Source organism: Tenrec ecaudatus, chromosome 15 (genome assembly GCF_050624435.1).
Source record: "Tenrec ecaudatus isolate mTenEca1 chromosome 15, mTenEca1.hap1, whole genome shotgun sequence".
Lineage (NCBI taxonomy): Eukaryota > Metazoa > Chordata > Mammalia > Afrosoricida > Tenrecidae > Tenrec > Tenrec ecaudatus.
Genome location: NC_134544.1, coordinates 110,038,280 through 110,051,090, shown reverse-complemented (window position 1 = coordinate 110,051,090; position 12,811 = coordinate 110,038,280). Strand labels below are relative to the sequence as shown.

Sequence of the window (12,811 nt, the reverse complement as noted above, 5' to 3'; positions counted from 1 at the left end):
GGTGAATTAAAAAAAAATGCTGTGTACTCTATTTGCCAGGATTTTATTGAGGATTTTAGCATCTATGTTTATGAGGGATATTGGTCTATAATTTTCAATCTTTGTGGGGTCTTTGCCTGGTTTGGGTGTCAGTGTTAATGCTGGCTTCATAGAATGAATTTGGGAACTTGTTGTCTTTTTCTATGTTCTGGAAGAGCTTGTGTAGTGTTTGTGTCAGATCTTTGAATATTTGGTAGAATTCCCTTGTGAAACCGTCTGCTTCTGGACTTTTCTTAGTTGGTAGTTACTTAATAACCTGATGTATTTCTTCTCTTGTTATGGGTCTGTTCAGTTTTTCAATATCTGCTTGATTTGAGTTGCTGGTGTGTTTCTATGTTTCTGTCTGTTTCTTCTAGATTGTTGAATTTATTTGAGTACGGTTTTTCATAGTAGGATGTTATTCTTTTTATTTCATTTGACTCTGTTATAATGTTATTGTTTTCATCTCTTGTTCTGGATATTTCCATCTTTTCTTTCTTCCCTTTGTTGAGGTTTCCAGTGGTTTATTTTGTTAATATTTTCAAAGAACCAGCTTCATGTCTTGATTTTTACTTTTTTTTTTGCATACAGGTTATTTCTGCTTTGATGCTTATGATGTCTTTTCTTCCAATATTGGAGGGATTGTATTGTCCTTGTTCCAGTTCTGGGAGGTGTTGCATTAGGATACTGCTTTTAAAATTCTCCTCTTTGTGTGTGTATGTGTGTGTGTGTGTGTGTTTGTGTGTGTGTGTGTGTTGATGGCTATAAATTGGCTTTTGAGTACTGCTTTTATTGTGTCCGAAAGGTTTTGATATATTCTGTTACTATTTTTGTCTGTCTCAAGGAATTTTTATATTTCCCTCTTTATTTGCTTTATTACCCAGTCTTTTTTGAGTAGTATGTTGTTCAATCTCCATGCGTTTGTCTTCGTGTTCCTGCTAATTGTTGATTTCTAATTTTATAGTTATGTGGTATGAGAAGATTGATTGTAGGATCTCAATTTAGAAAAAATTTGTTGAGGCATGATTTGTGGCCTGGTATGTGGTCTATTCTTTGAGAACATTCCATGTGTATGGGAAAAGAACATAGACTGTTATTTTGATGGATGAAGTATTAATAAAATCTATAAGGGTTTTATTGTTTGTTCTATTGAGCTTTTTGGTGTCTTTGTTGAGTTTTTTTCTTGACGTCTGTCTTTCTTTAAGAGTGGTGAATATAAAAAAAAAGAGTGGTGAATTAAAGTCTCCTGTTATTATATATCCTTTTTCAGTTCTGTGAGGATTTGGTCGATGCATTTTGAAAGTCTGTCATTGGGGCATGCATGTTTATTATAGTTATGGGTTCCTGAGGTATTGTTCCCTTTATCATTATGTAGTGTCCATTCTTATCTGTTATTATGTTGTTTGCCTTGGAGTCGATCTTCTCAGAGATTAATATTGCTACCCCTGCTTTCTTTTGGTTGCTGTTTGCTTCATATACTTTGGTCTATCCTCTGATTTTTTTTCAATTCTTAAAGTTTTTTGTTTTTTTTAAAATCATTTTCTTGGAGGGGCTCTTATAGCTCTTATTACAATCCTTCATCTATCCATCGTGTCAAGCACATTTATACATGTTTCCATCATCATTTTAAAAACATTTTCTTTCTACTTTAGCCCTTGATATCAGCTCCTCATTGTCCCCCCCCATGAACCCTTGATAATTTATAAATCCCACTCCCCCATGTCTTACACTGACCACTGTCTCCCTTTACCCACTGTTCTGTTGTCCACTCCCCTAGGAAGGGGTTATATGTAGGGTTATGTGATTGGTCACCCCTCTCTCCCCCGACTTTCCACTTCTCCTCTCCCTCCTGGTATCTCTATTCTCATTATTGGTCCTGAGGGGTATCCTCTGATTTTTAATCTGTTCATGTCTTTGTTTGTGAGGTGTTTCTTGTAGGCAGCATATTGATGAGTTTTGCTTTCTTATCCATTCTACTTCCTCTCTTTATTGGTGCATTTAGTCCATCAACATTCAGTGAAATTATTGGTATATGTGTACTTGTTACTGTCATTTTGCTTTCTATATGTGTGTTGTGTGCTTGCATGCATATTGTGTTTTAGCTTTTTTGTTCTTACTGTGTCATTCCTTGCTTTGGGTGTTGTTCTATGTGTCTTGGTTTTTGTGAGAAATTGTATGTTGGTTTCAGGTTTATGTGTTGTTGCTGTTGTTTTTGGCCATGCTGCTAAATTGAGTATTTTATGTAGTGGTGGTCTTGTTTTGGTGAATTCTTTTAATTTCTCCTTATCTTGTAATACTTTTATTTCTCCTTTATATTTGATTGATAATTTTGCCGGATTCAGAATTCTAGGTTGACAATTTTTTTCCCTCCAGTACTCTGTGTAGAATACCCCATTGTCTTCTTACCTGCATAGTTTTTGCTGAGGAATCTGAGGTTATTCTAATTGCTGACCCTTTGTGTCTGTGATTGAACTTATTTCTCTTGCTGTTCTTAAATAATTTTTCCCCTTGTTACTGATGTTAGACATCTTAACTACAATATGCTGGGCCGTTTTCCTTTTGGGATCTCACTTGACAGGGCTCTTTAGGCTTCCTGAATAATTCTCTTTTCGTCCTTTAGACATCGAGGACATTTCTCTTTCAGGAGCTCTTGGACTGTTTTCTGTGTGTATCTTTTTGCTTCTTCCTCTTCTGGAATCCCTGTGATACAGGTTGTCCCACGCTCTCAAGCTCTTCTCAGTCTCTTTTGCATTTTTTGCTATTGGTTCTTCATTTGTTGGAATCTATAGATTTGTCTTCCAACTCACTAATTTGGGTTTCCATCTCTTCAGTTCTGTTCCTTTATAGTGTAATGCAGTTCTTTTTAGTGTTGTTTAATTCTGCTATTATAGTGTTTGATTTTTGTGTTTCTGTTTGGAGTTTCTTTAGTGAGGTTAGTAGCGTTTTACTATTTTCACTTTTTCTCCCAGACTCGTCCTTCAACTGTTGCATGCATGCTATCATTCTCTGAAATTCTTTTTCTGGTAAATCTGTAGTGTGTTCTCGTTCAGGCATTATATTTACGTCTGGTTGGTATTTGTTTTTTTCTGCTTCTTTTTCTCTTGTTTTTCTTTTGTATGCACTGATACCTTCTGTTGTTTCCTTGACATCTTAGAATTGCGATTAAGGGTGGTAGGAAGGTGGTGTTATGTGGGAGTGGTCAACTCTGTTAGGTGGTGCAGAAGAGGGGTTATGGACAGTGTGTATTAAGAATCTGGGTGAGTGTGTTCAATTAGGTGTTAGGGGAGTGAGTAGAGAGTGGGGGAAGAAATGTTAGGGGAGAGATGGTGAAAGGTGCAGTAGGTAAAAAAATGCGAGGGAGCAGGTAGTATTATTTGATAGGCTAAAGGAAGGGAAATTAGGCCTCAAAAATTCCAGGTTTGCAATGATGGAGGACTGGGTACTAGTATTTGATAGAAAAAAAGATGATAAAAGTAAGAATAGTGTCACCTTTAGGTTTTATGAGGATGAGAAGGAAAGAAAAGTGAACCTAAAAATAGGTTAAGTGTTATGAAGTAAAACTTTAGGTATTTAGCGTAAAGAAAGGAAAATTAAAGGATGGGGGCAAGAGATGAAAGTTTTAAGACTAATAATAGGCATAATAATAATATTAGAGTAAGACACAGGAGAGTTGTTCATGTGTTTGGGCTCTAAGCTGTGCTCTGGAGCTTGTAAAACCTGGGCAGTTTTTCCATGTTTTATTATGCTAATACTCTGTTAATGAGCTGGGTGTGATGGCTGCATTCTAGAGACATTTAAAAGGGGGGGGGGAGAAAGCTCCAGAGTAGTTGTTTTTTTTTTCAAGTCTTGGGCTTTCTGGGTGGGGGTGGGGGGGAGGTGGAGTGGGCAGCTGAGAATTAGGCACTGTGCAGACCTCTACCTCAGGGAGTGGGAATTAGATTTTCTGAGTGGGGGCCGGATCTCCTTGGGTTTTTGTTCTTCACTTACACCCCCTCTCAGCTGCCCTGTTGACTCACCCCCATGCCACTCACTACTTGGTACGTTGTGTTGTATCTGCTATTTCTGAGCCAGGGCTGTGGGTTATCAAGTGGGGCTCTTCTAGCCTGGATTGAGAGCCAAAGCTATTTATATTTTTACCTGTTGTGGCTGGTCCTTTAGAATTGATTTAAAACACAAAACAAAACAAACAAAAAGAACTGATTTCCTGTAGATCCCCTTGCACGCCCCTCCCTCCCGAATTATGCCCTGAGCCAAACAAATACAGCAGGGAGATGACCAATGGAATTCTAATTAGCAGACATTGCTGCACTTTATTTTTAGTAAATTTTGGTCTGTTTATCTTTATGATGAAAATCCCGTGGTCTGGAAGTATGAGCTACCCCTCTCCGTGGCTCCTTTGCGCTGGTCTCCATGGAATCCCTGCTGTGTGTGCTACACTTGGCCATGCTGCCCACAAGTCTCCCCCCAGTTTTTAAGCCACTCAAACCATCATTTAGATTTGAGGGATAAAGAATCTGGAGGGATTTTTTTTTAATGTGTAATTTTTAAAAAACGTTTTATTAGGGGCTCATACAACTCTTATCACAATCCATACATATACATACATCAATTGTATAAAGTACATCTGTACATTCTTTGCCCTAATCATTTTCTTTTCTTTCCTTTTCTTTTTTTACATTTTATTAGGGACTCATACAACTCTTATCACAATCCATACATATACATACATCAATTGTATAAAGCACATCCATACATTCCCTGCCCCAATCATTCTCAAAGCATTTGCTCTCCACTTAAGCCCTTTCCATCAGGTCCTCTTTTTTTTTCCCCTCCCTCCCCGCTCCCCCCTCCCTCATGTGCCCTTGGTAATTTATACATCGTTATTTTGTCATATCGGATTTTTGATTTTTAAGGAAGCATACTATACAACTCTACGTAGCCCATCTCAAGAAAATAAAAGTATTTTTAGAATTAAACTTTGATATGTGCAAAATTAACTATTTTTAATTTGTTTGCTTTTAGGTGCTGAATGTGGAGTCAATGCAGATGTTGAGAAACATCTTGAATTGGGCAAGAAGTTACTTGCAGCCGGACAGCTTGCTGATGCTTTATCTCAATTTCATGCTGCAGTAGGTTTGTATCTTGGTGCAAAATATTCAGTGTTAGTCTTAGTGAAGTTTAATTTCTTGCTCATTTTTGATAGCATTTTGAATAAACTTTAATTATCTATTTAAATATTTAATACATTAAAAAATATTTATGGGATCTGTTTGGGCCGGGTCCAAACTAGGCAGCTCTGTTAGGCCTAAGCTGAAGGCCCTGCATGTGCTTCCCGGCACATCCCAAAGGTCAGCAGCAGATGGCGCCAGATAAGATAACCAGTGAAACCAGATGTTCTGGGTTTGAAGAAAGCTGCAGGGAGTCCAGACCCCATATGCTAATTGCCATAAGTGCCATACATTCCTCACCACCCCTTTAAAAATCCCCCAGCTGCTGGGCATGACTTCCCTGACCTGTTGTCCTAGGTCACTATTTCTGTTTCTGCTCTCCCTTGTCCTGTCAGTTATGTCTGCTTGCCTCCCTGTACCTCAGTTTCACCTTCATAGGATCCTGAGTAAAATGGGTTAATAAATAGTGTAATACTTCAATGTGCATGTTTCTAATGAGAAAATTTCCCAGATAACTGAGATGTATTAGTAGTTACCAAGAATAAGTCAAGATAATTTTGACTAAACATTTTGCTCACTTTAAACACGGAATATAGTGTAATTTTCTTGATAGCTTGAGATTATCAATATAGTAATTGCTTTACTTTGATTCCCTTAACAGTACTACTGCTTCTTTGGAGTCGAATAAACTCACACTGCTCTCTGTTACTTATTGCTGACTAGTGTGCTGTGGTATCAGGTGTTTCAACTGTCACTGCAACATTTACTTTATTAAGACGGTGAGAAATGGGGAGATCTCCGAAGCCAAGTGCTGAGTGAGAACTTAAAAGCTGTCCCTGTGAATCAGTGTGTACATTTGTTTTACGGCTTTTGATAATTCATTTTCCTCAGTCTTTTTAAAAAATCATTTATTGGGGGCTTGTACAACTCTTATCACAATCCATAAATCCATCCATTATGTCAAGCACTTTTGTACTTTTGTTGCCATCATCATTTTCAAAACATTTTCTTTCTACTCGAGGGAGTCCTTTTGGAGTTATCTTTTTGAAACAGTTAGAGTGACTAACAAGTACCCTAATGAGGCTGTATATTTCAAATGCAATAGAGTGGTACTCACCAGAATAACTACCACCCTATTATTTAACTGAATAAGCAAGACCAAAGAAGACTCCATGCATTGGAACGACGGTGCTAGTGAAGACTACTGAAAGTAGCATGGACTGCCAGAAGAAGGAACAGATCTTTTATGGGAGACGTGCAGCCAGAATGCTCCTTAGAGGCAAGGTTGGCAAGCCTTTGTCTCGCATATTTTGAACATAGTGTCAGGAGAGACCAATCTCTGGAGAAGGCCCACACACTTGGTAAAGTAGAAAGGCAGCAGTAAAAAGGAAGGCCCGTGACCAGATAGATCGGCAAAGTGGCAGTCCATCAACGTGCTTCCACAGAAGAGCACCTTACGCAGGACTGGGCAGTGCTTGATTCTGTTGTGCACAGGTAGGGTGGCAGGGAGTTAGGCTCAACTCAGTGGCACCCGATAGCAACAACAACAACACTGTTGGAATTTCTTATTAAAAAGGAGAGGTGTGTAGGATTTGATCTGGCAATACCTTTCCTCATGCTCTTTCCTAAAGGCAGACTTCTATTACTGATATTAATAGCTCTGTAGTAGACGAGGCCTGTTTTATTCTTGGTGTTGTCACTTGAATATACTGTGACATTGGTCAAATTATATTTCAAAAATTGACATTTAAAGAAATGACCAGTAAATAACCAGAAGTTTCAACTGTGCCACTTAGGAATTTTTGTGAAATACAGATGAGGAAGATAACTATAAAAGTTTGAAAGTGGGGTTCAATCGCAAGTGTATGGTATATTTTTAATTCAATAGAGTGGAGCTCACTCATTTATTTTTATAAAATATATGTTTCTGAAAAGTAAGGACTTGTATACAAACAATTTGATATTTTCTTAACTACGTGGAACTTCTGGTAGGAAATGTTAATCTGAATCAATGATTTTCTCTCTTTTGAGGGGGAGTAGTTATTTGGCATGCCTGTTTGGAGTTGTAACTTTTCATTAATGACCAGTTAGTATACATGCCCACTTCATTACTAAGGGCACCCTTTGCTGGTGTTTAAAACTGTTTTCAAAACTGTAACCTGGTAATTAGAAAAACGTCTGACAATTTCTATTGTCATAGAAAATGTCTCAATATCAATTCTTCCTTACTACAAGTATATGTATAGAAATTCATGCCTTCTACTTATATTTTGTTTTCCTTAAATTTTACATTTAGTAGAAATGTTAAGGACTATGGCATATTGTAAAGTAGCTGAAAACAAATGTGTATTTCTCTTCAGTTCTCCTACAACATTATAAGAATTCTTAAGATGGTTGATCTCCAAAATAGTAAGGAAAATATTATTGTCTTCAAGGAAAACCAGTAAATCAGTAAAACTGTGACACTTATTTGTGAAATTCAGTCAAGGGAAATGTGAAACACTGCTAGCAGACTCATAATTTAAGTAATAGTGATGTTCTTTCATGACGTTTTGGCAAGTAGCAATGATTCTCACATGGATATACCGCAGAGTTTCTGAAGCAGACTTGTGTCGTTTGAGAACGTTTAGTTATTCCAATTTCTGTAAAACACTGTTTATTTTAACAAAATACAGAGAATAAAGTTTAAAGTGATACGGGGGCTATGCAGTAGATAGTAATGTGGGTAGTGAGTGTGTCATATCCTAGGGAATCTTATGAGATGTATGTGTATCAGAAAGAACACACCCCCTTTATTTCAGTGGTTTTTATCCAATAGCAAAGTCGCCTCATGAGTATGGCGACATCATCTGCTCCAGATAAGCCCCTCACTCACCATGAGTCATCATCCCTGCACTGGGATTTCATGGCACCCCTTGCTGTAGGTCACACAGCTGTGCTGTTTGAAAACTGTAAACTGACATTAGCCTGGGTCCTTTGTGGTGAAATCTCATCTATGTTTGAATATGCTGCAGGAAACTTTGACTGTAATAAAAATATTCATTAAAATCTTAATACTTTTCAACTTTCATCTATGAAATTTATTTTTTTGATTTCTCCTGTGAATAAGAAGCCAGTATTAAAGTTAGTAATAGGAACACTGGAACACTGCCCATGTTAAGGGATTTTAATGTTTTAGTTGACATTATTTATGACCAAGTATGTCCTGTCTTCTTTCATTTTTGAAAATGGCACATTTTTGGGCACAATATAATTGGGCATATTTTAATTTTTTTGTACAATGAAAGATTTATGTGTTGAAATTCAGTAATAGCAACGTAAGTAAAAATTTCCACATCGGTATAGATACTGGTAATTTGGTTTTAAATTATTTTTGTTCCTAGAATTTAGTTTTTTTTTAGCAGGATTTTGCAGATTTGGAACTGTAAGACTAGTAAATATTCTTGAACTGTTGGAAACTGTGATTTAAGGAAATGCTAGGCGCCATTCTGTAAAAGCATTATCTATTTTAATGCCATGAGTAGTTAGATGCGTGTTTTGAATAGAGATTTATCATGAGAGAAATCTCTCATGCGGCTGTGAAATATACCATGCTTCTCTGTAGCCCGATCTTGTGAGGACAGTGAATCCTAGAATCTGAATCCATTTCTCTACTAGCCTGTATCTGGCTGGTAATTAAGTTATGGGGAAGTCGGAAATGCTAAACCTCTCCTTATACATAGGGAAAAAGTTACAGTTTGGTTTACAAGTTTTGGGGCCTCTCATGAATAGATAGTATCCTACTTATTTATCTATTCTACTATCCTACAGTCTTCTTGAGGATTGACACTATTCTACTGTCCTCTCCAGTAGGTGCTCAGCAAATGTTTGAATGAATTGAGGAGCAGGGCGGGGCCAGTCAGGAGCTAGAATAAAACATTTTCTGTGTCTGGGCCAGGGGATTATTCTCCTTACCCTACACCTACCATTTCATAGCTGTCTCCTATCTTCTCCAGAGAGTGGTCATTTTTTTCTATTTTAGGACTGCTTTCAGAACTGCATACAAGTAAACTGTAAATCCAACTCTCATATTCAGATTTTAAATAGTCCAGCATAATGATGTGAAAGATGTATTTTAAAACTGAAATCCAGTATAACATAGGTAGGCTTGCAAATAACTTGTCCTATTTAAATAATATGCTACATGGTGTATTGGAAGGGGTGAAGTAAAAGTGATTATTTTCAGTGATAGTGTGAGAAACAACGCATGGATTTTTAAAAACCAGTTCTTGTCCAGTTGCTCCCCTGCGTACAGTCATGTTGTAATGAGCCCCAGTCCTAGGAACGTCTTAGTGTTGTAAGACGAAGAACCAGGGGAGGCTGTTTTGATTTGTTAAACAATATGCATCTGTGTTGAGCTATTGTCACTTGAGTTCTTATTGTTGTAAGATCAGCTTAAAAAAAACATTTTATGGAGGGCTCTCATTACAGCTCTTGTAATAATACATCTATCCATTGTATCAAGCACATTTGTACATATGTTACCATCATTATTTTCTGATGTTTATTTTTTATTAAACTCTTGGTGTAGCTCCTCTCCCCCCCACCAACCCTGATGGCCCTTTGATAAATTATAATTATTTTCTTATCTTAAGCTGACTGCTGCCTCTCTTCCCCTATGGTTTCTGTGGTTCGTCCTCTAGGGGGGTGGGTACAGTTATATGTATATCATCACGATCAGTTCCCCCTTCCATCCCTCGTGGTATCTCTACACCCATTCCTGTTCCTGGATTCCATGTGTTGTGAGCTCTTCTGTCTTATCCTTATCTGTGCACATCCTCCAGTCTAGCCCTAAGTAAAAGGAAAGACTAGGGTCATGATAATGGGGGGTTGAGGAAGCCTCAAGAAACCAGAGGAATATTGTGTGTTTCATCGGTGCTTTACTGCACCCTGATTGACTCATTCCTTCCCTGTGACCCCTCTGAGGGGCTGTCCCATTTTCTCCAGATGGGCTTTGGGTCTTTGCTGTGACCTCCTTCATTTTCAATATGGTTTTTTTGTTTGTTTGTTTTGGGTCTTATGATGCCTGTTACCTAGCCTTGGTGACATCTCATGATCGCAGGCTGATGTGCTTCTTCCATGTGGTCTTGTTGCTTCTCTGCGAGTTGGCTGCTTGTTTAATTTCAAGCCTTTAAGACCCCAGACACTATATCTTTTGGTAGCCAAGCACCATCCGCCTTCTTCACATTTGCTTATGCACCCATTTTATCTTCATTGATTGTGGTGGGAGGGTGAACATTGCAGAATGCGAGTGTACTTGCATTGAGGGAGGACATAAGCAGAGGCCCAAAGGCTGACCATAACCTCAGTGTATTTCCATATAAATATATGTACATGGGCCAATACCTCTATTGTTATGAATTAATGGATTAACATGTACATACCTATGCTTATACCTCTATCTATATCTTTTCTTCCTAGATCATTCTTGTGTTTCCTTTCACCTTCGTCCTGCTTCACCATCAAACTCGCCCTGCTTCTGCCTCATAGTAATTCCTCTGCTAGATTGCTATTGCTCCAACAGCCCCAGGATCTCTACATCCTTGTTGTTGATTTTAATTCCCTAGGTTTTTCCTGTCTATGGTGTTGTTTGCTCACTGCTCCCTTCCCCCACTTCCTTCTCCTCCCAGTCTCTTCCAGACTGTTGGTCCTGTTGCTTTCTCCTCAAGAGTAAGCTCAAGTTTTATAAGTTTGAGTTCCAATCCTATTTCATATTTTCAAAATATCTGAAAACTGAATAGTAAAGTAAGTGAAAATGAATGCGTCCACAAGTGTTATAATCAAATAATACAAGAGTTATAGCTTGTTTATTTTTATATATATCTTAAGCTTTTATGTAATGACTAGATTGGTTTGATGTGTGTGTGTGTGTATTTAAGTGGAAATCCAATGCAACCTTTACTTAATGAGCCTTCTTGTTTTAAATGCTAGCAATAAACTTTCTTTGCTTGGCAGAACTTTATAACAGAATTCAGAATCAACCACACTTGTTTTTGAAAATTCCCTGGCTAATTTTATGTGGAAGAATGAATGATCTGCATGTCCAGGTGAGGCGCATAGTTTGTAAGCGCCAGTTCTATCTCGATTTGTGAGTGTTTTTGTTATTATCAGGATTTTTTTTCCCATTTCCTATCCTTAGAGTATCTACTTTTGGTCAGGTTCTACAAAATTGAGCCAGATATTAATCACCCATCATTCAAGGAATTGTTATCTCTAGGCTAAGTAAAAGGTGCACATAAATATTGGCTATTGGGATGAAGTGGGGCCAGAACAAGAAAAGGCTCTTCAACAAGTTCAGGCTGCTGTGCAAGCTGCTTTGCCACTGGGACCATATGATCCAGCTGACCCAATGGTGCTAGAGGTGTCAGTTGTAGATAAAGATGCAGTGTGGAGTCTTTGGCAGGCCCCTATTGGTGAATCACAGCGTAGACCGTTGGGATTTTGGAGTAAAGTCTTGCCATCCTCTGCAAACAACTACTCCCCCTTTGAAAAACAGCTGTTGGCCTGTTACTGGGCCTTGGTGGAGACTGAACGCCTCACCATGGGCCACCAAGTCACCATGAGGCCTGAATTACCTATCATGAACTGGGTATTGTCTGACCCACGTAATCATAAAGTTGGACGTGCGCAGCAACACTCCATTGTTAAATGGAAGTGGTATATATGAGATCGGGCCAAAGCAGGACCTGAAGGAACAAGTAAGTGGCCCAAATGCCAACAGTCTCCACTCCTGTCACATTGCCTCCTTTCTCCCAGTCTGCACCTATGGCCTCCTGCGGAGTTCCTTACCATACTTTAAGTGAAGACCAAAAAAGTCATGCTTGGTTTAAGGATGGCTCTGCACGATATGCAGGTGCCACTCGTAAGTGGACAGCAGCAGCACTACAGCCCCTTTCTGGGATCTCCCTAAAGGACAGTGGTGAAGGGAAATCTTCCCAATGGGCAGAACTTCGAGCAGTGCACCTGGCCGTTCAGTTTGCATATAAGGAAAAATGGCCAGATGTGAGATTATATACTGATTCATGGGCTGTGGCTAATAGCTTGGCTGGATGGTCAGGGAATTGGAAGGACCATGATTGGAAAATTGGTGACAAGGAGTTGTGGGTAAGAGGTATGTGGCTAGACCTCTCTGAATGGGCCAAGAAAGTAAATTGTATCTCACGTGAACGCTCACCAAAGGATTACCTCTGAAGAGGAGGACTTTAATAATCAAGTGGATAAGATGACATGCACTGTGGAGACTGGTCCTCTTTCATCTGCCACCCCTGTTATCGCCCAATGGGCACATGAACAAAGTGGACATGGCGGCAGGGATGGAGGTTATGCATGGGCACAGCAGCATGGACTTCCACTCACCAAGGCTGACTTGGCCACTGCCACTGCTGAGTGTCCCATTTGCCAGCAACAGAAACCAACATTAAGTCCAAGATATGGGACAATTCCTCGGGGAGATCAACCAGCAACCTGGTGGCAGGTTGGTTACATAGGACCACTTCCATCATGGAGGGGACAGCATTTTGTTCTTACTGGAATAGACACCTACTCTGGCTATGGATTTGTCTTCCCTGCACGTGATGCTTCTGCCA

At 38.9% G+C, this 12,811-nt stretch overlaps 1 protein-coding gene across 1 annotated transcript in view; it reads left to right on the top strand.

Annotated features, from left to right (window-relative positions):
• DNAJC3 (DnaJ heat shock protein family (Hsp40) member C3) overlaps window positions 1–12,811 on the top strand; it is a 73,204-nt gene that overhangs the window by 20,057 nt on the left and 40,336 nt on the right. The window contains exon 2 of the mRNA XM_075533117.1: window positions 5,041–5,151. Coding sequence (XP_075389232.1) covers window positions 5,041–5,151 — 111 coding nt within the window. The remainder of the gene's footprint in view (window positions 1–5,040; window positions 5,152–12,811) is intronic.